Source organism: Budorcas taxicolor, chromosome 3 (genome assembly GCF_023091745.1).
Source record: "Budorcas taxicolor isolate Tak-1 chromosome 3, Takin1.1, whole genome shotgun sequence".
Taxonomy (NCBI): Eukaryota; Metazoa; Chordata; class Mammalia; order Artiodactyla; family Bovidae; genus Budorcas; species Budorcas taxicolor.
The window spans coordinates 12,582,094-12,607,560 of record NC_068912.1 but is presented as its reverse complement, the minus strand read 5'-3'; the positions used below and the strand labels follow the sequence as shown (position 1 = coordinate 12,607,560).

Here is a 25,467-nt window from a genome sequence, read left to right as displayed (position 1 = left end):
CAACAAGGTTTACTGTATAGCACAGGGAACTATAGTAAATATCTATAATAACCTATAATGAAAAATAATTTCAAAAATAATATATATGTATATGTATAATTGAAACATCTTGCTGTGTACATGAAACATTGTAAGTCAATTATACTTCAATAAAATATATACATTAAGGAATAAAAGGAATCTATGGATCCTGGACAAGACTAAGCCAAGCAATGTTCCTGAGCGAAAAGGGAGACTGTGAATTCACTTTCAAGTTTGACATAACGTGGGATGTGTTAGTGCTCAGTCGTGTCCTTCTCTTTGGACCCCGTGGACTGCAGCCCACCAGGCTACTCTGTCCATGGGATTCTCCAGGCAAGAATCCTGGAGTGGGTTGCCATTTCCTTCTCTAGGGAAACTTCTAGACCCAGGGATCAAACCCAGGCCTCCTACATCACAGGCAGATTCTTTATGATCTGAACCACATGAAGAGGTAGTGTAGAGATATTATATGTGCAAACAGTAGGCACTCAATAAGTCCTTGTTAAAAATAATGAATGAGTGCATATATAAATAAGTAGGTTAAAATATACTGGTCATTTTCAGATCTACTGTTAACTATTAGCATTTGGTTAAAATCACAACATTAAAAACAAAAAGTAATACCACAGGTTACTCATTTGCTTCAATTTCTTTTGTTTAGTGTAACACCTTGCCCAAACCCCAGAAATGTCAAAATTAAAACCCCCAAATAAATGAGTAATATTTAGTAAGAGTTTATTGTGGATATAAAAACAGTTCACAAACAGGGAGCTTCCAAATTCAAAGACTGATGTGAAGCTTGGGGACCTGAATTTACAGAATGACTTACAGAGTAAAAATGAGGATGTTATTAATTTTTACAGTGATTGGTTAGTACAGTGGAAGTTTCTCATGCCACTTTTAGGAAGATGACTATGTTTCTTTTATGATTGTCAGAGCCATTTACAAAGAATAATCTAGGTTGAGTTTCACTTACACTCTTGAAATAAGCCAGATTTCGTTTTTCTTACATGGTTTTAATGTCTGCTCAGGAAATTCTCAAACCCAGACTCCATTTGTAGTTAATACTAATACTCTTAGATACTATGAACACCACTCAGACTGTATAAGATTGCACACACTAGCTGCCCTCAGGCGACCATTAGATACCAGCTCACTTGGGCACCTGCCTTGTACTTCAGTGGAAGGTCCTCTGTTGTCCTCAGGCTTAGAAATCTTAATTCTGGACCCAGGGTGTATGTTTTTCCTGCTTTTGGAGTAGACTGTAAGATATTTGTTGTATTTGGTTTTTTAGGGAACTTAAGGGAATCAGAAGTAAATTTTTACCTTTTCATCGCTACCTTTCACTCTGCTTTTCACCAATAAAGACACGATCTTGTCTTCTGAGCTTCTTGATTGGAGTAACTGAGATTCAGAAATAATTTGTTTCCACTCAGGTTTTTGCTCTGGCAACATGGGCTTTTGAGAGAGGACCTGAACACTAGTCTCCTGCATTGCAGGCAGATTCTTTGTCATCTAAGCCACTAGGAGAGCCCAAGAAAAGTGGACTGTGTTTTATAGTATTAGTGTGGAAAAAAAGTTAAGTTCTGAGGGCCCTTATTCCTGGCCATCATCTTCATGTCCCAGTGAGTCTGTCAATACCTTTAACCAAGTTTTAGGCAAGTAGGAGATACTAATGGCGATGGTAACAGTACAAGAGCACAGATTCACTTTTCCAGTGTCTGACTCCCTGAAATGGGGGCTGGGGTTCTCAGAATCTCTCTCTCTATGGTGTGTCTGCATTCTCAGAGCAGGTCTCTCTGGGAATGTACAGCAAGGTACTGTGGCCACTCACACTGATCCATTTGGCATTCTCTCCAAGACTACCTGCACTACCTCTGTGTTACTGCTACCTCACTGTCTGTGCTATATTTGTTGTATAAGAGAATTACCTACTGGTTATGCCCACACATAAAATTTGCTCTTGCCAGTGAATCTATAGTTTGTTGTATAAACTGAATTTTGAGTGTCCAACTCAAAGCTTACAAAGAACAAACAATGGTGTAATGTCATGATGTACAGGCAGTTAATGTTGTGTGAATGCTGTTGTCTGTGGTTGTTACACAAAAAGTGAATGAGATTATACAATGTACTGGATTCTGGGAATATTGTTCAAACTTCCTTACTTTGGAATTTTTTATTCTTGATTTTATAATTAGGTAGTGAAAATCTTGGATGAAGTCTATTTTATTTCCAGGAAAAAAGAATGTATTATTACTCATTTTGTATCTTCTTGTCTATGTAAATTAGATGACTTAGTGAAAACCTCTCCTTACACTCAAAATGTAGATGATATATATCCACAAATTTGGAATATTTTTCCTGAGTGGGGAAAAACAAGAATTATCCTGAGAGCCAACATACTGATCGCAGTCCAAATATTTCTCCAGTGAATTCTAAGTGTATTGTTAAAACTTGCCAAATGTATATAAAGAGGAAATAGGATATGACATCTTAAGACAAACATTTCTGAACTTTTGGTGAAAAAATGTCAAGTTACTTGCTGACATAGCAATGCTTTATTTGGTAATAGGAAAGGCCAAAATATAGATGGAGATTATAAAATACTACAAAAGGAGAAGGAAGTTCTACTGTTAATGAGCCTACTACAAAAAGTTATTTTGACTTGGCCTGAAGTTGGGGCATAATTCCTGAAGTTTTGTCTCATGAACATTGGTTACTGAAAGTAGAAGAGAAGAAGAGCTACTGAAAAGAAGGTCACATACCATTGGCCAACGTAATTTTCAACCTCAAAAATTCCTGTGGTGTAAGAGAATTTTGCTCAGATTATAAACTATTTATTATATTTAACACTGGGATTTGGGTCCCAGAGTCAAATGTAAAAAAGACAGTGATTTTTAACACACGTGCACACTCAAAAAATTTAACGTGGAATTAAAAAGCCAGGTAAGAAGAATGAGATAAGAAAGAAGGGCCATTGAGATGTTGGGAAGAGGTAATGACAAAGTGCCAGCGGTGAGACGGCAATGGGGAGAGAGAACAAGATAGAGAAGCCAAAGGTATTCTAGATTAAAAAGACTGGAAACTGAGAAATTGTTTAATATTATCCTCTTATTTCAGAGATGTGGAAATAAGAATTCGGACGGTGAAATAACCTTTCATCATCATTTGCATTTTCCAAGGTAGTAAGTATAAAGGAGACTGAGTTCATGGAACAGAAATGAGACGCAGAGTGGGAGTCTAGAGCTGTGGAAGGTACAGTTTTTCTGAGATGTGCAATTTGGGTCAGAGATTTTTCAGCTGGGGGAGAGAGGAAGTCACTTTAGAGTACTGAAAAAAAGGCTTGCTGAAATAAGGGATTAAATACCAGCTCTGAGCATCAGAAGTTCTACTTCCCAGTGAAATGTTGCTTCTACCTCTTCTATTGTTAGCGGTTATCCTCCCAGGTGGTGACAATAAGGACAGTAAGAGTAACTCTGGCTGCTCCCAGCACAGGTGCAGGGGTTCTGGATAAAAGCATGCTGCACCTACTGCTAAGGGTCTGGGCTCTGCTGTCTCCAGCCCTCTCCCCTATTCTGGAGGCTGGGGGTGGAGCCAGAAGCCTTGGGAAGAGAACTGTTTCAGGCTCTATATTGTTCTGACTCTGGGTGCTTTTTCATTCCATCCTGACTCTACATTTTTCCTCATTCTTTTCAACCTTCCACCAACACAGTGTTCCAGTGGCCAACCTCCTACCATATCATCCCTATTTGGACCTTTGCCAACAGCTCCTGGGCTCAATACCAAGGCTCAGGCTGGTTGGATGATTTGCAAATTCAAGGCTGGGACTCTGACTTGGGCACTACCGTTTTCCTGAAGTCCTGGTCCAAGGGGAACTTTAGTGATGAGGAGATGACTGAGCTGCAGGACCCATTCTGAGTCTACTTCATTGGATTCACTCAGGTTGTGCAGGCCCATGTCAGTGAGTTCCAGGTGGAATGTGAGTACAGTCCTCTGATCTGGAGAGACTCTCAATGACTTTTCTCTCCCTTGGTCAGGCTACTGTTTCCTCTGATCATGGTCTACTCCTTCCCTCTTTACTCAACTGCATGCACACAGCTCTCCAGAGTAGTCTCCAACCCTGACTCCTTACCTCCACCCAGGATCCCAGATTCATCCCGTTTCTTGCACTTTTGTGTAACAGATGATGTTTCTGCTTTGTAGCTGCTTCCTGTTTTGCATGTATGTCACTTGCCACTCTCAAAACCTAGGAAAAACTTGTTTTCCTACTGTGTGCCTGAATGAACTAAAGTATGACTTCCCCATCCTCCGATTCATATCCTCCAGCATCTGCTGCCTAATCTCTCTCAGTGTACCCTTCCCCTTCACCCTGGAATGCTGCCCTCCTGACTCCATCACACATTGCTCCTCTTCTCTCCTCTTGCCCACTGTGCATCCTTAAAAGAGCCCATCCCCACCGTTTATGATAGGCATACCTCTAACCAATGCTCTTCTTCCTGAAAAGTCCTGAATACTGCAATTGGTTTTTGAGTTATAATTTCACACCTCAGACTTTTCTTGCCACTAAAATCGAAAGGCCTATGTCTTTTCCTCATCCTTTTCTTCATTGTTTGCATTTTAAAAACTTGTCTCAGTTTTCCTTTACACAGACCCCTTTGTGATCCAGGTCATAGCAGGCTGTGAGCTGCATTCTGGGGAGGCCGTAGGAAGCTCTTTGAGAGGAGCTTTAGGAGGACTGGATTTTGTGAGGATCCAGAATGATTCCTGTGTGCCTGCACCAGACAGCGGCAGCAGGGGGCAGAAGTTTTGTGCACTCATGACTCAGTATCAAGGCACCTCCAATATCATTGAGAGGCTCCTCTCAGAAACCTGTCCTTGATATCTCCTGGGTGTCCTCGATGCAGGGAAAGCAGACCTGCAGAAGCAAGGTTAGTCTTGTTCTCTCCCCAAGACTTTTCTATTTTACCTCCCACCACCTTCTTTAAATTCAAAAGTGGAGAAAACCTAAGTTGAGAGGTGTTTAATCAATAAGTTATCTGATTCCCATAGGAGTGGAAGAGGCAACTATCCAAATTTGTGTTTCTGAATCCCATGCTCTGGATTAGAGTCATAATCTGACATTCTTACTGCTCCTTCCTACCCCAGTGAAGCCTGAGGCCTGGCTGTCCAGTGGCCCCACTCCTGGGCCTGGCTGCCTACTGCTGGTGTGCCATGTCTCAGGATTCTACCCAAATCCTCTGTGGGTGATGTGAATGAGGGGCGAGCAGGAGCAGCCTGGCACTCAGCAAGGGGACATCATGCCCAATGCTGATTGGACTTGGTATATCCGAGTAACCCTAAATGTGGCACCTGGAGAGGTGGCTGGCCTGAGTTGCCAAGTGAAGCACAGCAGTCTAGGGGACCAGGACATCATCCTGTACTTGGCTGAGAAGGAACTGGAGCCCAAGTGGGGATGGGAGGAGGTTGTCTTCAAGAACAGAGGGCACTCCTGAGGAAGGGGAGAAACTTGATGGATGAGCTAAGGAGGGAGGGAAGGAGAGGGGAAGAAAGAGTGACAGAGGAAGAGGTAGGAAGGGAGAGACAAAGAAAGAGAGAGAGAGTTTGAGATTCATTTCTGGGACTCCAGTGCCAGAGGACTGAAAATAGCTGAACTAAGGCAGGCAATAGGTAAGAATGAAGGACTATAAACTGGATGGGATGGGGCAAGAAGAACAGACTGTGGGTGGCTGTGAGAATATGACATCTGGGGATATGAGAAAGGGAATCAGAGATGTCCAATCATCAAAAGCAGGTAAGCACAAAAGTGGGTGTTGACACTTGGGTGGGCAAGAAGGCCTGGAGAACTAGAGAATGGGTTTGAAGTGATATCCCTTTGTCTTCTCCCAGTTGCCAGGACACCCCGCATCCATTGGCTTGATACTTGTGGCAATAATAGTGCCTTCCTTGATCCTTTCTATATGCCGTGCATTATGGTTTTGGAGACGCTGGTGAGTTTTCATTTTTTAATCTCTCTTTTCTGTCCATCATTTTATTTTTTCCCTCTGTTTTATCTATTAACATTATGCCTTTTTAGCCTCAATATTTCCACTAGAAAGTTTCCCCAATTTCCATTTGTAGATAAATTTATTTTTAAATTACAGTAAATTACATCATGTAAAATTTACTGCATTAGCCATTTTTACACATATAGTTTAGTAGTCTTAAGTACATTCACATTTTATGCAGCCAATCTCTAGAACTCTTTTCATCTTGAAAAACTAGAAGTCTATGCCCATTAAACCACTTTCCCCAATCCTTGCTCCCTCAGACCCTGGCAACCACCATTCGACTTTCTGTCTCCATGAATCTCTATTCTCTAGGTACCTCTAGAAATGGAATCGTTTGCCTTTTTGTGAATGGTTATTACATTATGTCCTCATAATTCATTCATGTGGTGATCTGTATTAGAATTTCTCTCCTGTTAAAGATTGCTTTGTTTACCTGTTGATCTCTCAACAGACACTTAGGTTAATTCAACAGTCACCTTTTTCCTGTTGTGAATAATGCTGCTATGAACATAGTGTACAAATATCACTTAAGAGCAATTTTTTGCTTGTGTTCTTAACAGGTCATTTCAGAATATCTCATGATCCCTGAATGTCTCTTTTACCATTTGGAATAACTATCCAGGAACCCTGAAACTCAAGTTGTCAGCCTAGGAATCAATCTCACCATATTTTTTCAAATGATCATCACATTTGATCAAATCATTGTTCCTGTAAGATAAGTCATAACTTATACACTAGCAGAAACATAAATGAAAATTGTTATGAGACAATATCACTAGCAGGATCCATTCAGATTTCATAGTTGTGATTTGTGAGAAAGTACATACCTGGGAATAAATGAAATCATGTACACAGCTGCATGGTGACTTGCCTTTGACTTCTTATTTAAAACTTTTTTTTTTGCTTCTGCTGAAATATCATTTTTCAAATTGAACTAACTGTAATTATGCTGAGATAATTGTATTTACAGAGCTGCTGAGCATTTTAAAACAAAATGTCTCCATCTTGGCCTGGATGATTTTCTGCCTATAATGGTTAGCTGAGCAGCTTGTTTCTCCAGAAAGCCTTCCTTAGTGCTACAGTGGAAGTAACCCTCTCTTGACTGGTATCTTGCATAGATCCACTTTACTCATACCCAGAACACTATGGTTCTTATTGTTTTTCTTTTCTTTCTACTTATAACTTCCTTGAGAGAAGAGCTTGTTCTTGGTGGATCTCTGGCCCAAATGATGTTTTTGTGTGTAGTGTTTTTATTGTTATTCTAAAGCTATCTTGTGTGTACAGGCTACTGAGATATGGTGTATAGTGAGACAGGTGGATAGTATGGAATATAATATATAGTGGGTTTAAGTGAGTACATAATTGTGTTGATTCACAGGAAACTAGAACTTTTCTATGTGGAGAAGTTGATGTGAGGAAATGAGTAAAACTCTGTAGTTTTAAACTTGAATTGCAAGTATAGATAAAAAATCATACTAATAAGACTTAAAAAAAGGGTCCTGGCCACTTAAAACAACCCTAAAATGAAGGCTTAGAACTCAAATTAAGGCTTTCACATAGTATTTTCCCGCTACAAGGAACCAAAGTACCTTGGAGAAATGGCTGATATATAGTTTGGAGCAGGAAGTTTCTCCAAGAGTCTGGAACACCTTTGCCATATTAGAAGGTAAACGGAAGCTCAATGATAAATGTATGACAAAAGGATTCATAAGCGTCTGGGTTGAAAAAACCCCCATGAAATAGTTGGGACAGTTTGAGTCTCAAGAGAACAATGGCTAGGATTTGATGTTGTTGTTTAATAGCTAAGTTGTGTTGAATCTTTGTGACCCCACAGACTGCAGCATGCCAGGCTTCAGTGTCCTTCTCGGTCTCCTGGAGATTGCTCAAATTCATGTCCATTGAATCAGTGAAGCTATCTAATCATCTCATCCTCTGCCACTCCCTTCTCCTTTTGCCTTCCATCTTTCCCAGCATCAGAGTCTTTTCCAATTCATCGGCTCCTTCCATCAGGTGGCCAAAGTGCTGGAGCTTCAGCTTCATCATCAGTCTATCCAATAAATATTCAGGGTTGACTTCCTTTAAGACTGACTGGTTTGATCTCCTTGCAGTCCAAGGAACTCTCAAGAGTCTTATTCAGCCCTTCAGTTAGAAAACATCAATTCTTTGTCACTCAACCTTCTGAACAGTCCCACTCTTACATCCGTACATTGTCGTTGTTGTTCAGTCTCTCAGTCCTGTCCGACTCATTGTGACCTCATGGACTGCAGCACACCAGGCTTCCCTGTTCATCACAAATCTGGAGGTTGCTCAAATTCATGTCCATTTAATCAGTGATGCTATCCAATCATCTCATCCTGTGTTGCCCCTTTCTCCTCTTGCTCTCAATCTTTCCCAGCATCAGGGTCTTTTCCAATGAGTCGACTCTTCACATCAAGTGGCCGAAGTATAGGAGCTTCAGCTTCAGCTTCAGCATCCATCCTTCCAATGAATATTCAAGGTTGGTTTCTTTTACGATACACTGGTTTGATCTCTTTGCTGTCCAAGGGATTCTCAAGAGTCTTCTTCAGCACCACAGTTTGAAAGCATCAATTCTTAGGCACTCAGCTTTCTTTGTGGTCCAAATCTCACATTTGTATATGACTACTTGAAAAACCATGACTTAGACAATACAGACATTTGTTGTCAAGGTGATGTCTCTTCTTTTCAATATGCTGTCTAGGTTTGTCATTGCTTTTCTTCCAAGGGCAAGTGTCTCAATTCTGTGCCTGCAGTCATCGTCCAGTGATTTTGGAGCCCAAGAAAATGAAATCTGTCACTGTTTCCATTTTTCCCCATCCATTTGCTGTCAAGTGATGGGAACAGCTTCCATAATCTTAGTTTTCTGAATATTGATTTTTTAATTATTTTTTAATTAATTTATTTTTTACTTTATAATACTGTATTGGTTTTGCCACACATCGACATGAATCTGCCACAGGAGCACATGAGTTCCCAACCCTGAACTCCCATCCCACCACCCTCCCCATATAATCTCTCTGGGTCTTCCCAGGGCACCAGCCCCAAGCATCCTGTATCCTGTATCGAACCTAGACTGGCGATTCATTTTTTACATGATAGTATACATGTTTCAATGCCATTCTCCCAAATCATCCCACCCCCTCCCTCTCCCACAGAGTCCAAAAGTCTGTTTTTACATCTGTGTCTCTTTTGCTGTCTCACATACAGGGTTATCATTCCATCATTCTAAATTCCATATATATGTGTTAGTATACTGTATTGGTGTTTTTCTTTCTGGCTTACTTCACTCTATATAATTGGCTCCAGTTTCATCCACCTCATTAGAGCGGATTCAAATGTATTCTTTTAATGGCTGAGTCATAACCCATTGTGTATATGTACCACAGCTTTCTTATCCATTCATCTGCTGATGGACATCTAGGTTGCTTCCATGTCCTGGCTATTATAAACAGTGCTGCGTTGAACACTGGGGTACACGTGTCTCTTTCAATTCTGCTTTACTCAGTGTGTATGCCCAGCAATGGGATTGCTGGGTCATAAGGCAGTTCTATTTCCGGTTTTTTAAGGAATCTCCACACTGTTCTCCATAGTGGCTGTACTAGTTTGCATTCCCACCAACAGTGTAAGAGGGTTCCCTTTTCTCCACACCCTCTCCAGCATTTATTGCTTGCAGACTTTTGGATCGCAGCCATTCTGACTGGTGTAAAATGGTACCTCATTGTGGTCTTGATTTGCATTTCTCTGATAATGAGTGATGTTGAGCATCTTTTCATGTGTGTGTTAGCCATCTGTATGTCTTCTTTGTAGAAATGTCTATTTAGTTCTATGGCTCATTTTTTGATTGGGTCATTTATTTTTCTGGAATTGAGCTGCAGGAGTTGCTTGTATATTTTTGAGATTAGGTCTTTGTCAGTTGCTTCATTTGCTATTATTTTCTCCCATTCAGAAGGCTGTCTTTTCACCTTGCTTATAGTTTCCTTTGTTGTACAGAAGCTTTTAATTTTAATTAGATCCCATTTGTTTATTTTTGCTTTTATTTCCAGTATTCTGGAAGGTGAATCATAGAGGATCCTGCTTTGATTTATGTCAGAGAGTGTTTTGCCTATGTTCTCCTCTAGGAGTTTTATAGTTTCTGGTCTTGCATTTAGATCTTTAATCCATTTTGAGTTTATTTTTGTGTGCGGTGTTAGAAAGTGATCTAGTTTCATTCTTTTACAAGTGGTTGACCAGTTTTCCCAGCACCAGTTGTTAAAAAGATTGTCTTTACTCCATTGTATATTCTTGCTTCCTTTGTCGAAGATAAGGTGTCCATAGGTGCGTGGATTTATCTCTGGGCTTTCTATTTTGTTCCATTGATCTATATTTCTGTCTTTGTGTCAGTACCATACTGTCTTGATGACTGTGGCTTTGTAGTAGAGCCTGAAGTCAGGCAAGTTGATTCCTCCAGTTCCATTCTTCCTTCTCAAGAATGCTTTGGCTATTCGATGTTTTTTGTATTTCCATACAAATTATGAAATTATTTGTTCTAGCTCTGTGAAAAATACCGCTGGTAGCTTGATAGGGATTGCATTGAATTTGTAGATTGCTTTGGGTGGTATACTCATTTTCACTATATTGATTCTTCCGATCCATGAACATGGTATATTTCTCCATCTATTAGTGTCCTCTTTGATTTCCTTCATCAGCGTTTTATAGTTTTCTATATATAGATCTTTAGTTTCTTTAGGTAGATATATTCCCAAGTATTTTATTCTTTTCATTGAAATAGTGAATGGAATTGTTTCCTTAATTTCTTTTTCTACTTTCTTATTATTAGTGTATAGGAATACATGGTATTTCTGTGTGTTGATTTTATATCCTGCAACTTTACTATATTCATTGATTAGCTCTAGTCATTTTCTGGTGGAGACTTCAGGGTTTTCTCTGTGCAGGATCATGTCATCTGCAGTGAGAGTTTTACTTCTTCTTTTACAATTTGGATTCCTTTTATGTCTTTTTCTGCTTTGATTGATGTGGCCAGAATTTCCAGAACTATGTTGAATAGTAGCGGTGAAAGTGGGCACCCTTGTCTTGTTCCTGACTTTAGGGGAAATGCTTTCAATTTTTCATCATTGAGGATAATGTTTGTTGTGGGTTTGTCGCATATAGCTTTTATTATGTTGAGGTATTTTCTGTCTATTCCTACTTTCTGGAGAGTTTTTTATCATAAATGGATGTTGAATTTTGTCAAAGGATTTCTCTGCTTCTATTGAGATAATCATATGGCTTTTATTTTTCAATTTGTTAACGTGGTGAATTACATTTATTGAATTGTGGATATTGAAGAACCCTTGCATCCCTGGGATAAAGCTCACTTAGTCATGGTGTATGATATTTTTAATGTATTGTTGGATTATGATTGCTAGAATTTTGTTAAGGATTTTTGCATCTATGTTCATCAGTGATATTGGCCTGTAGATTTCCTTTTTTGTGTGGCGTCTTTGTCAGGTTTTGGTATTAGAGTTATGGTGGCCTCATAGAATGAGTTTGGAAGTTTACCTTCCTCCACAGTTTTCTGGAAGAATTTGATTAGGATAAGTGTTAGCTCAAAATTCTCCAAGCCAGGCTTCAGCAATATGTGAACCATGAACTCCCTGATGTTCAAGCTGGTTTTAGAAAAGGCAGAGGAACCAGAGATCAAATTGCCAACATCCGCTGGATCATGGAAAAAGCAAGAGAGTTTCAGAAAAATATCTATTATGCTTTATTGATTATGCCAAAGCCTTTGACTGTGTGGATCACAAGAAAATGTGGAAAATTCTGAAAGAGATGGGTATTCCAGACCACCTGCCTCTTGAGAAATCTGTATGCAGGCCAAGAAGCAACAGTTAGAACTGGACATGGAACAACAGACTAGTTCCAAATAGGAAAAGGAGTACGTCAAGGCTGTATATTGTCACCCTGCTTATTTAACTTATATGCAGAGTACATCATGAGAAACGCTGGATTGGAAGAAACACAAGCTGGAATCAAGATTGCCGGGAGAAATATCAATAATCTCAGATATGCAGATGACATCACCCTTATGGCAGAAAGTGAAGAGGAGCTAAAAAGCCTCTTGATGAAAGTGAAAGAGGAGAGTGAAAGAGTTGGCCTAAAGCTCAACATTCAGAAAACGAAGATCATGGCATCTGGTCCCATCACTCCAATGGTAAATAGATGGGGAAACATTGGAAACAGTGTCAGACTTTATTTTTGGGGCTCAAAATCACTGCAGATGGTGAATGCAGCCATGAAATTAAAAGATGCTCACTCCTTGGAAGAAAAGTTATGACCAACCTAGATAGCATATTCAAAAGCAGAGACATTACTTTGCCGACTAAGGTCCGTCTAGTCAAGGCTATGGTTTTCCAGTAGTCATGCATGGATGTGAGAGTTGGACTGTGAAGAAGGCTGAGCGCTGAAGAATTGATGCTTTTGAACTGTGGTGTTGGAGAAGACTCTTGAGCGTCCCTTGGACTGCAAGGAGATCCAACCAGTCCATTCTGAAGGAGATCAGGCCTGGGATTTCTTTGGAAGGAATGATGCTAATGCTGAAACTCCAGTACTTGGCCATCTTATGCGAAGAGTTGACTCATTGGAAAAGACTTTGATGTTGGGATGGATTGGGGGCTGGAGGAGACAGGGACGACAGAGGATGAGATGGCTGGATGGCATCACTGACTCGATGGACATGAGTCTGGGTGAACTCTGGGAGTTGGTGATGAACAGGGAGGGCTGGTGTTCTGCGATTCATGGGTTCGCAAAGAGTTGGACACCACTGAGTGACTGAACTTAACTGAACTGAGGTGTTAGCTCTTCTCTAAATTTTTGGTAGAATTCAGTTTTGAAGCTGTCTGGACCTGGGCTTTCATTTGCTGGAAGATTTCTGATTACAGTTTCAATTTGGGTGCTTGTGATGGGTCTGTTAAGATTTTCTATTTCCTCCTGGTTCAGTTTTGGAAAGTTGTACTTTTCTAAGAATTTGTCCATTTTTTCCACATTGTCCATTTTATTGGCATATAATTGCTGATAGTAGTCTCTTATGATCCTTTGTATTTCTGTGTTGTCTGTTGTGATCTCTCCATTTTCATTTCTACTTTTATTGATTTGATTTTTCTCCCTTTGTTTCTTGATGAGTCTGGCTAATGGTTTGTCAGTTTTATTTATTCTTTCAAAGAACCAGCTTTTGGCTTTGTTGATTTTTGCTATGGTCTCTTTTGTTTCTTTTGCATTTATTTCTCCCCTAATTTTTAAGATTTCTTTCCTTTTACTAACTCTGGGGTTCTCCATTTCTTCCTTTTCTAGTTGCTTTAGGTGTAGAGTTAGATTATTTATCGACTTTTTCTTGTTTCTTGAGGTATGCTGTATTGCTGTGAACTTTCCCTTAGCACTACTTTTATAGTGTCCCACAGGTTTTCGGTTGTTGTGTTTTCACTTTCATTTGTTTCTATGCATATTTTGATATCTTCTGTGATTTGTTGGTTATTCAGAAGCGTGTTGTTCAGCCTCCATATGTTGGAATTTGTAATAGTTTTTCTCGTATCATTGAGATCTAATCTTACTGCATTATGGCTGGAAAAGATGCTTGGAATGATTTCAGTTTTTTTGAATTTATCAAGGTTAGATTCATGGCGCAGGATGTGATCTATCCTGGAGAAGGTTCCGTGAAAACTTTAGAAAAAGGTGAAATTTATTGTTTTAGGATGAAATGTCTTATAGATATTAATTAGGTCTAACTGGTCTATTGTATCATTTAAAGTTTGTGTTTCTTTGTTAATTTTCTGTTTAGTTGATCTGTCCATCGGTGTGAGTGGGGTATGAGGTCTCCCACTATTATTGTGTTATTGTTAATTTCCCCTTTCATACTTGTTAGCATTTGTCTTACATATTGCGGTGCTCCTATGTTTGGTGCATATATATTCATAATTGTTATATCTTCTTCTTGGATTAATCCTTTGATCATTATGTAGTGGCCTTCTACATCACTTTTCACAGCCTTTGTTTTAAAGTCTGTTTTATCTGATATGTGTATAGCTACTCCTGCTTTCTTTTGGTCTCTATTTGCGTGGAATATCTTTTTCCAGACCTTCACTTTCAGTCTGTATGTGTGCCTTGTTTTGAGGTGAGTCTCTTCTAGACAACATATATAGGGGTTTGTTTTTCTATCCATTCAGTCAGTCTTTACCTTTTGGTTGGGGCATTCAACCCATTTACGTTTAAGTTCATTATTGATAAGTATGATCCCGTTGCCATTTACTTTATTGTTTTGGGTTCAGGTTTATACACCCTTTTTGTGTTTCCTGTCTAGAGAAGATCCTTTAGCTGTTGGAGAGCTGGTTTGGTGGTGCTGAATTCTCTAAGCTGTTGCTCGTCTGTAAAGCTTTAGATTTCTCCTTCATATTTGAATGAGATCCTTGCTGGGTACAGTAATCTGGGCTGTAGCTTATTTTCTTTCATCACTTTAAGTATGTCTTGCCATTCCCTCCTGGCCTGAAGAGTTTCTATTGAGAGATCTGCAGTTATTCTTATAGGAATCCCTTGTGTATTATTTGTTGCTTTTCCCTTGCTGCTTTTAATATTTGCTCTTTGTGTTTGATCTTTGTTAATCTGATTAATATGTGTTTTGGCATGTTTCGCCTTGGGTTTATCCTGTTTGGAACTCTCTGGGTTTCTTGGATTTGGGTGATTATTTCCTTCTCCATTTTAGGGAAGTTTTCAACTATTATCTCCTCAAGTATTTTCTCATGGTCTTTCTTTTTGTCTTCTTCTTCTGGAACTCCTATAAGTCGAATGTTGGAGCGTTTCATATTGTCCTTGAGGTCTCTGAGATTGTCCTCATTTCTTTTAATTCGTTTTTCTTTTTTCCTCTCTGATTCATTTATTTCTACCATTCTATCTTCTATTTCACTAATCCCATCTTCTGCTTCCGTTTTTCTACTATTTGTTGCCCCCAGAGTGTTTCTGACCTCATTTATTGCATTATTCATTATATATTGACTCTTTTTAATTTTTCTAGGTCCTTGTTAAACCTTTCTTGCATCTTCTCAATCCTTGACTCCAGGCTATTTATCTGTGATTCCATTTTGATTTCAAGATTTTGAATCATTTTCACTGTCATTATTTGGAATTCTTTGTCTGGTAGATTCCCTATCTCTTCCTCTTTTGTTTGGTTTGGTGGGCATTTATCATGTTCCTTTACCTGCTGGGTATTGTCTGTCTCTTTATCTTGGTTATATTGCTGCGTTTGGGGTGGCCTTTCTGTATTCTGGCAGTTTGTGGAGTTCTCTTTAGTATGGAGTTTCCTCACTGTGGGTAGGGTTGTATCAGGTGCTTGTCAAGGTTTCTTGGTTAGGGAAGCTTGTGTCGGAGTTCTGGTGGGTGGAGCTGGATTTCTTCTCTCTGGAGTGCAATGAAGTGTCTAGTAATGAGTTATGAGATGTCAATGGTTTTGCAGCAACTTTGAGCTGCCTGTATATTGAAGTTCAGGGGTGTGTTCCTGTGTTGCTGGAGAATTTGCATGGTATATCTTGCTCTGGAACTTGTTGGCCCTTGGGTGGTGCTTGGTTTCAGTGTAGGTATGGAGGTGTTTGATGAACAACTATTGCTTAATGTTCCCTGGAGTCAGGAGTTCTCTGATGTTCTCAGGATTTGGACTTAAGCCTTCTGCTTCTGGTTTTCAGTTTTATTTTTACAGTAGCCTCAAGATTTCTCCATCTACACAGCACCAATGATAAAACATCTAGGTTAGAGATGAAAAGTTTCTCCACATTGAGGGACACCCAGAGAAGTTCACTGAGTTACATGGAGAAGAGAAGAGGGAGGGGGTAGTTAGAGGTGACTGGAATGAGATGAGGTGGGGTCAGAAGAAGAGTGAGCAAGCTAGCCAGTAATCACTTCCTTATGTGCACTCCACTGTCTGGACCACTCAGAGATGTTCATGGAATTATATAGAAAAGAGAGGAGGGAGGACGGAGACAGAGGTGGCGAGGAGTATAAAAGAGGGAAATGAAAAGGAGAGACACAGATCCAGTCAGTAACCAGTTCCCTAAGTGTTCTCCACTGTCTGGAACACACAGAGATTCAGAGTTGGGTAGAGAAGAGAAGGGGGAGGGAGGAGACAGAGACAACCTGGTCGAGAAAAAGGAGAGTCCAAAGGAGGAGAAAGTGGTCAAGCCAGTAATCTTGCTCTCAAGTAAAAATGGGCACTGAAGATTGGGTTTTTAAAGGCACAAAATTGATAACAATTACCAAAAAGCAAAGATTAGAAATCTAGAGTAGAGGTTGGATTTTCAAAAATACAATATTAAAGAAAAGAAGAAGAAGAAAGAAAAGGAAAAAGAAAAGAAAAAAAACAAAGTCACAAGAATTATTAAAAAGAAAAAACCACCACAACTACACACACACACACACACACACACTATATATATATAGTATACACACACACACACACACACACACACACACACACGGCGTTTGCTTTAGAAATAGAGTCTTTTTTTTGAATAGTAATAGTAGGTTATAAAAATAAAAATTAAAGGAGAAATAGAGAACTTAAAAATTAAAAAATATTAAAATAAAAAAAAGAAAAAGAAAAGAAGAAAAACCAAATAAACAACAACAAAAAAAGAATGATTGTAAAATTAGTAAAGGTATATCTGGGACTTTCTCTAGTGTTGTTGTGGGCAGTATGGGTTCAGTTCATTTTCGGATAGTTCCTTCAACCAACTTATATTTCTCAAGATCTATAGGCCCCTTCCTTTGTAGTCGGTACTAACGACAGGGTATTAATCTATTGCACCTGTCACTTCCAAGGCGGTTCCCTCTGTTTTATCTTCTTCTGTTTGCTGGTCTCTTCAGTGTCTGTTTTCCACCCTGACATAAGGGGGTGGTGGTGGACAGTCTTTTTCTTTTCTTTTTTAGGCTCACTTGTTCAGTCACGCTGTGGAGAGGGAGGGATGCTGAAGACAAATAACACTGGCGTGTGTTCCTAGTGTCTCAGCCACGCTGGGCCTGCCCCTGCTCACGGCGCACTCCACTCAGGCTCTAGGTTGCTCCACCGGGAACCATCTGAGGCTGGCTCAGGGCTGCATGCACCTCCCCAGTCTCAGCCGCTCAGGCTCAGGCACTCAGGTAGTCCTCAGAGGTGCAGACTCGGTTGGGCCTGCGTTTTGTGCCCTTCCCAGGTCTGAGCAGGTCGGGTTTTGGTGAGCACAGTCGCCGTGACTTATCGCCTTTCCTGTCCCTGCTGCTCAGTTTTCTGGGTGTACAACTGGCACCCCTTCTTAGGCGGATGGTGACTGTCCAGAACCCCAAGAAGTCTTAGTTAGCAAACAAGCTTGACTGCAGTTTGGTAATGTCTCTCTGGGGCTGCAATTGCCCCCTTCTGGCCCTTCATGCTCTGGCTGTTGTCACCAGGGATGGATGGTTTGCAGCCAGCTAATTCTGTTCCATCCTTTGTTCTGTGTGAGGTCCTGGCAGTGTCTTATGTTAGAGCTTTTTGCGTGGTAGGTATCCCACAGTCTGTTTTGCTAGCCCAAGTTAGTTTGCTCTGGTTACACTCGGGGCATTCTGGCCAGATTCTTAAAAAGCACTGCAGCTGGCACCTCCCTGCCCAGCCCTCGGTTGCTAGTGGCAGATGCAGGCGTCTGAGCTGCTTGTCCACTGGGGGAGTTACCATTGGGCTTGTAATCTGTTGGTTTAAATTATTTATTTAATTTTCCTCCCTGTTATGTTGCCCTCTGTGCTTCCAAGGCTTGCCACAGACTCAGCAGCGAGAGTGTTTCCTGGTGTTTGAAATGGTAAGTCTCTATTTAAGACTCCCTTCCTTGGACGGAGCTCCCTCCCTACCTCTTTTGTCTCTTTTTATGTCTTTTATATTTTTTCCTACCTGTTTTTGAAGACAATGATCTGCTTTTCTGGGTGCCTGACATCCTCTGCCAGCATTCAGAAATTGTTTTGTGAAGTTTACTCAGCGTTGAAATGTTCTTTTGATGAATTTGTGAGGGAGCAAGTGGTCTCCCTGTCCTATTCCTCCACCATCTTAGGACTGCCCCTGAATACTGAGTTTTAAGCCAGCCTTTTCACTCTCCTATTTCACCTTTATCAAGAGACTCTTTAGTTGCACTTTGCTTTTTCCATAAGGGTAGTGTCATCTGCATATCTTAGGTTATTGATATTTCTCCTGACAATCTTGATTAAAACTTGTGCTTCATCCAGCCTGGCTTTTGGTATGATGTACTCTGCACAGAAGCTAAATAATCAGGTTGAAAACATACAGGCTTGATGTACTCCTTTCCCAGTTTTCACCAGTTTGTTGTTCCATGTCCTTTTCTAACTGTTGCTTCTCGACCTGCATACAGGTTTCTCAAATAATCTCTTGAAGAATTTTCAAAAAATTGTGATCCACACAGTCAAAGGCTTTAGCATAGTCAATGAAGCAGAAAGTGAAAGTCGCTCAGCCGTGTCCGACCCTTTGCCACCCCATGGACTGTATAGGCCAAAATACTGGAGAGGGTAGCTTTTCCCTTCTCCGGGTGATCCTCCCAACCCAGGGATCGAACCCAGGTCTCCTGCATTGCAGGTGGATTCTATACCAGCTGAGCTATAAGGGAAACCCTCAATGATGCAGAAGGAAATTCTCACATCCGTACTCCATGTGTATGCAGTTTTAATGCTTTTTTTTTTTTTTGGAGTTCTCTTCCTTTATCTGTGTTCCAGCAGATGTTAACAATTTGATCTCTGGTTCTCCTACCTTTTCTAAATCCAGCTTGGACATCTAGAAGTTAACTTTTGGTACATGGTATAAATTACAACATTAAAAACAAAAGTTATAGCAGAGGCTACACAGTTGCTTGAGTTTCCTTTGTTTAGTTTATCAACATGCCCAGAATCCAGAAATGAAAGAATTAAAAGCACCAAATCAGTGAGTAATATTTAGTAAGAGTTTATTGTGGATATAAAAACAATTCACAAATAGGGAGATTCCAAATTAAAAGATTGATGTGAAGTTCAGAGGCATGAAATTACAGAATGACTTACAGAGTAGAAATGAGGAAGTTATTAATTTTTACAATGATTGGTTACTAGCGTAGAAGTTTCTCTTGCCATTTTTAGGTAGTTGACTTCTGTTTCTTTTATGATTGTCAGAGCCATTTATGAAACAAACCTAGCTTGAGTTTCACTTACTTTTGTGAAATAAGTCGGTTTTAGTTTTCTTACATGGCTTAAACGTTTTCCCTGGTGGCTTCCCTGGTGGCTCAGAGGTTACAGAGTCTGCCTCCAATGCGGGAGACCCGGGTTCGATCCCTGGGTTGGGAACCCCCTGCAGAAGGAAATGGCAATCCACTCCAGTATTCTTGCCTGGAGAATCCCATGGACGGAGGAGCCTGGTGGGCTACAGTCCACAGGGTTGCAAAGAGTCGTACATGACTGAGCGACTTCACTTAACTTACTTCACTTAAACGTTTCTCTCTGTCAAGAAATTCTCACATCCATACTCCATGTGTATATAGTTTTAATACTCTTTAGATACTGTGACCACCACTGAGACTGTGTAGGATTGCTCAGTAGCTGTCCTCAGGCAACCATTAGATACCAGCTCACATGAACAAGTGCCTTGTACTTCAGTGGAACGTCCTCTGGTGTCCTCAGGCTTGCAGAAATCTTACTTGTGGACCTGACGTGTGTGTCTTCCTTTTTGGAGTAGACTTTAAGGTACTTGTTGTATTTATTTTTGTAGGGAACTTAAGGGAATTGGAGGTAAATTGTCACCTTTTTATCTCTACCATCTCAGTCTAATTTTCACCAGTAAAGGAAGATCTTGTTTACTGATCCTCTTGATTGGAGTAATTGAGATTTTGAAATAATTTTTTTTCCCCACTCAGGTTTTCCGTTTGGTACCATGGCATATTGACAGAGGAGCCTTTATAGTATTAGTGTGGAGTGAAGATCAAGCTCTGAGTACCATATTTCCTGGACATCATCTTCGTATCCTAGTGAGTCTGTCAGTACATTTAGCCAAGTATTAGCCAAGCAGGAGATACTATTGGGGATGATAAAAATGGTATAGAGAGCATAGGTTTACTGTTCTAGTATCTGACTCCCAGAAATAGGGGCTGGGGTTCTCAGAATCTCCCTTTCTCCTGTGCATCTCCATTCTCAGAGGTGGTCTCTCTGTGAATGTGCACCAGGGTACTGTGGCCACTCACATGGATCCATTTGGCATTCTCTCCAAGACTACCTGCACTGCCTCTCTGTTACTGCTGCCTCACTGTCAGTGCTATAGTTGCTGTATGAGAGAATGAGATAGGTGGACCAACCAAAGGAATGCTTCTAGATTAAAAGAGACTGGAAGTTCAGCAATTGTTTAGTATTACCCTCTTCTTTAATAGATGTGGAAATAAAGGATTGGGAAGGTGAAATAACTCTTCAGCACCACAAGGGAGATTTTCCAAGCTAGTACATGTAAAGGAGATGAAGACCAAAGAATGGAAATGAGGTGGAGTGGGAGTTCAGAGCTGTGGGAGGCACAGTTTTTCTGAGATGTGCAATGTGGGTCAAAGATTTGTCAGTTGGGGAAGAGAGGAAGTCAATTTAGAGTACTGAAAAAAAAAATGCTGAAATTAGAGATCAAATACCAGCTCCGAGAGTCAGAAGTTCTACTTCCCAGTGAAATGCCTCTTCTACTACTTCTGTTACTTGGAGTTATCCTCCCAGGTGGTGACAATGAGGATGGTAAGAATAACTCTGGCTGCTCTCAGCACAGGTGCAGGAGTTTTGGATAAAATCATGCCGCACCTACTACTATGGGTCTGGGCTCTGCTGTCTCCAGCCCTCTCCCCTATTCTGGAGGCTGGAGATGGAGCCAGAAGCTTTGGGGGCAGGGGACTGCTTCAAGCTCTGTATTGTTGTTCAGACTCTGGGTTCTTTTTCATTCTATCCTGATGCCACATTTCCCCCTCATTCTTCTTATCTTTCCACCACTACAGTGTTCCAAGGGCCTACCTCCTTCCATCTCAAGCAGATTTCAACCTTTGTCAACAGCACATGGGCTCAAAATCTAGGCTCAGGCTGGTTGGGTGACTTGCAGATTCATGGCTGGGAGAGTGACTCGGGCACTGCCATCTTCCTGAAGCCCTGGTCCAAGGGCAACTTTAGTGATGAGGAGATGACTGAGCTGGAGGACATCTTCCGAACCCACTTCATTTTCTTCACTCAGGCTGTGCAGGATCGAGTCAATGTGTTCCAGTTTAAATGTGAGTATATTCCTCTGATCTGGAGAGACTCTCAGTGACTTTTCTTACTCTTGTATCAGGCTACTGCTCCCTCTGATGATGGTCCCTTTCTCCATTCTTTATCCAATTGCATGTACAGACTTGTCCAGAGTAGCCTTCAACCCCGACCCCATACCTCCACCCAGTATCTGAGATTCTTCCTGTTTCTTGCTCTCTTCTGTGTACATGACCACTCTTGTGGTTATTTCTTGTTTGTGTCTATGTAACTTGCTTCTCTAAAACCCCAAGAAAGAACCTCCTTTTCCTACTCTGTGCTTGAGTGAACTTAAGTGTGACTTTCTACTCCTCCAGTTGATGTCCTCAAGCATCTGCTGCCTGATCCCTTCTCTACATGTAACCCTTCCCTCCACCGTGGAATGCTGCACTTCTGACTCCATCACACATTGCCCATCTCCCCTCTTGCCCACTCTACATCCTTAAAACTGCCTAAACCCACCGTTGATGATATGCATACCTTTCCCCAGTGCTCTGTCTGAGAAGTCTTGAATACTGCAATTGGTTTTATGTCAATAATTTCACCTCTCAACTTGTCGCCACTAAAGTAAAAAGTCCTATGCCTTTATCTCATCTCTTTCTTTCCTGTTTGCTTTTTTAATAACTTGTCTCATTTTTCCTTTACACAGACCCCTTTGTGATCCAGATCATATTAGGCTGTGAGCTGCATTCTGGGAAGGCCATAGAAAGCTCTATGAGAGGAGCTTTAGGAGGACTGGATCTTTGGAGGATCCAGAATCATTCCTGTGTGCCTGTACCAGACAGCGGCAGCAGGGGGCAGAAGTTTTGTGCACTCATGACTCAGTATCAAGGCATCTCCGATATCATTGAGAGGCTCCTCTCAGAAACCTGTCCTCGATATCTCCTGGGTGTCCTCGATGCAGGGAAGGCAGAACTGCAGAGCCAAGGTTAGTCTTATGCTCTCTCAGATGTTTCTTTTCCTCCTCCCACCACTTTCTTTAAATTCAAAAGTGAGAAGTACCTAAATAGAGAAATGGTTAATCACTTAGTCATTTGGTGCCCATAGGAGTGGAAGAGGCAACTGTCCAAATTTGTGCTTTTCTGATTCCCCAGGCTCTGGATTAGAGTCATAATCTGACATTCCTACTGCTCCTTTCTACCCCAGTGAAGCCTGAGGCCTGGCTGTCCAGTGGCCCCACTCCTGGGCCTGGCCGCCTACTGCTGGTGTGCCATGTCTCAGGATTCTACCCAAAACCTGTGTGGGTGATGTGGATGAGGGGTGAGCAGGAGCAGCCTGGCACTCAGCAAGGAGACATCATGCCCAATGCTGACTGGACTTGGTATCTCCGAGTAACCCTAAATGTGGCAGCTGGGGAGGCGGCTGGCCTGAGTTGCCAAGTGAAGCACAGCAGTCTAGGAGACCAGGACATCATCCTGTACTGGGGTGAGAAGGAACTGGGGCCCAACTGGGAATGGGAGGAAATGGTCCTCAAGAACAGAGAGGGGGACAAAGGAAGGGGAGGGGTTTGATGGATGAGAGAAGGATGGAGGGAGGGAGACAGGCATGCATGGCGAGAGGGTAGGTGGGGAGGAAAGAGAATCAGGGAGACAGAAAGAGAGAGAGTCAGACGGACAGAGTTTGCAGTTTATTTCTAGGACTACAGTGCCACAAGTATGAAAATAGCTGACCTAAGCTGTACAATAGATAAAAATGAAGTAGTCTTCACTACTAGAGTAGTAGTCCCACTGTAGTCTCAGTGGGATTCAGCAAGAAGGAGAAATTAAGGGTGACTGTGAGTATAAGACCTCTGGGAATATGAGAAAGGGAACCAGAGTTGCCCATGCATTGGAAGCAGTTAATGATGGTGCTGACACTCAGATGGGCAAGAAGGCTTGGAGAACTAGAGAATGGGTTTGAAGTGAGATTCCTTTGTCTTCTCCCAATTGCCAGAACACCCCACATCCATTGGCTTGATACTTGTGGCAATAATAGTGCCCTCCTTGATCCTTTTGATATGCCTTGCATTATGGCTTTGGAGACGCTGGTGAGTTTTCTTTTTCAATTTTTTTTCTGTCCATCCTTTTATTCTTTCCCTCCTTTTTATCTATTAATATTACATCTCTTTAGTCTCAACATTTCTGCTAGAACATTTCCCTTTTGTCCCCAACTCCCATCTGTAGGTAAGTTTATTTTTAAAAATTGCAGTAAAATATATCATGGAAAATTGACCGCAATAGCCATTTTTACACATATAGTTAAGTACGTTCACATTTATGAAGCCAATCCTTAAAATTCTTTTCATCTTGGAAAACAAGAAGTCTATGCCCATTCAACCACTTTCCCCAATCCTTTCTCCCTCAGACGCTGCCAACCACCATTCTACTTTCTGTCTATATGAATCTGTCTACTCTAGGTACCTCATAGAAATGAAATCATTTGTCTTTTTGTGAATGGCTTGTTCCACCTAGCATTATGTCCTCATAATTCATTCATGTGGTGGCCTGTATTAGAATTTCTTTCTTTTTAAATGTTGTTTTGTTTACCTGTTTATCTCTCAATAGACACTTGGGTGAATTCACATTTTAGCTGTTGTGAATAATGATTCTATGAACATAGTATACAAATATCTCTTAAGTTAAGCATTTTTTTGCTTGTGTTCTTAACAGGTCACATTAGAATAGCTTGTGAACCCTGACCATGTCTCCTTTTCCGTTTGGAATAAGTATCCAGGAACCCTGAAACTCAAGTTGTCAGCCTAGGAGTCAGTCTCATTGTATTTTATCAAATAATCATCACATTTGATCAAATCATTGTTCCTGTGGGTTGTAAGAGAAATAATAATTTATAACCTAGCAGAAACAAAAATGAAAATTGTTATTATGAGACAATATCACTAGCAGGATCCACTCAGATTTCATAGATGTGATTTGTGAGAAAGTATATACCTTGTAATAAATGAAATGATGTACACAACTTCATGGTGACATGCCTTTGACTTCTTATTTTTTTTTTTTGCTTCTGCTGAAATATTGTTTCAAATTGAACTAACTATAGTTATGCTGAGGTAATTGTATCTGCAGAGTTACTGAGCATTTTTAACATAATTTCATTCTCTTTATTTGGATGATTTTCTAACTACGAGGGTCAGCTGAGCAGTCTGTTTCTCCGGATAGCCTTCCTTACTGTTAGAGTGGAAGTAACTCTCCCTTGACTGGCACTGTGCAGAGATTCACTTTACTCTGTACCCAGAACATTGCAGTTCCTTTTCTTTTCCTTCTACTTATACTTCCTTGAGAGAATGGCTTGTTCTCAGTGGATCCCTGTCAAAAACTTATTTCTAGTGGTAGAGTTATTACTGTTATTGTAAGACTATCATGTTTGTATAGGCTAGGGAAATATAGTATACAGTGGGACAGGTGGATAGCATATAGTATATTGGTGGACAGGTGGATAGTATATAGTTTAGGTGATTATATAGTTGTGTTAAGTCACTTGGAACCAATATTTTCTGTCTAGAGAAGTTGATGTGAGATAGATGTAATATTAAACTCTGTAATCTTAAACTTGAATTGCAAGTATAATTAAAAAATCATAATATTTAGGCTTAAAAAATGTCCTGACCACTTAAAAAGCCACAAAACCAAAACTTAGTGCTCACATTATGGCTCTGACATATTTTCACACTAAAGGAACCAAGCACCATGAAGAAATGGCTGATTTCTAGTTGGGGCAGAAAGATTCTTCAAGACGCTGGAACAACTTTGCCATCAGTTCAGTTCAGTTCAGTTCATTTGCTCAGTCGTGTCCGACTCTTTGTGACTCCGTGAATTGCAGCACACCAGGCCTCCCTGTCCATCACCAACTCCCAGAGTTCACCCAAACTCATGTCCATCGAGTTGGTGATGCCATCCTGCCATCTCATCCCCTGTCGTCCCCTTCTCCTCCTGCCCCCAATCCCTCCCAGCATCCGAGTCTTTTCCTCTTCACATGAGGTGGCCAAAGTATTGGAGTTTCAGCATTAGCATCATTCCTTCCAAAGGACACCCAGGGCTGATCGCCTTTAGAATGGACTGGTTGGGTCTCCTAGCAGTCCAAGGGACTCTCAAGAGTC

General features: G+C 40.8%; 1 protein-coding gene and 1 pseudogene across 1 annotated transcript; both read left to right on the top strand.

Annotated features, from left to right (window-relative positions):
- The first annotated feature begins 3,409 nt into the window (after positions 1-3,409).
- Positions 3,410-17,131, top strand: LOC128044836 (T-cell surface glycoprotein CD1b-2-like; annotated as a pseudogene).
- Positions 17,132-20,719: 3,588 nt separating this feature from the next.
- On the top strand, positions 20,720-23,404 carry LOC128044727 (T-cell surface glycoprotein CD1b-2-like). The gene is made up of 5 exons (XM_052637135.1): positions 20,720-20,840; positions 21,095-21,361; positions 22,024-22,302; positions 22,521-22,799; positions 23,307-23,404. The coding sequence occupies exons 1-5, from the start codon at positions 20,720-20,722 to the stop codon at positions 23,402-23,404; spliced, it is 1,044 nt and encodes a 347-aa protein (XP_052493095.1).
- Positions 23,405-25,467: the final 2,063 nt, after the last annotated feature.

Bases quoted from the DNA above. Each gene is read 5' to 3' on its own strand.
- LOC128044727 (XM_052637135.1), top strand. From the start codon at position 20,720: ATGCTGAAATTAGAGATCAAATACCAGCTCCGAGAGTCAGAAGTTCTA. The intron at 21,362-22,023 runs GTGAGTATATTC...TCCTTTACACAG, and splicing joins CAATGTGTTCCAGTTTAAAT to ACCCCTTTGTGATCCAGATC. The intron at 22,303-22,520 runs GTTAGTCTTATG...TTTCTACCCCAG, and splicing joins GGCAGAACTGCAGAGCCAAG to TGAAGCCTGAGGCCTGGCTG.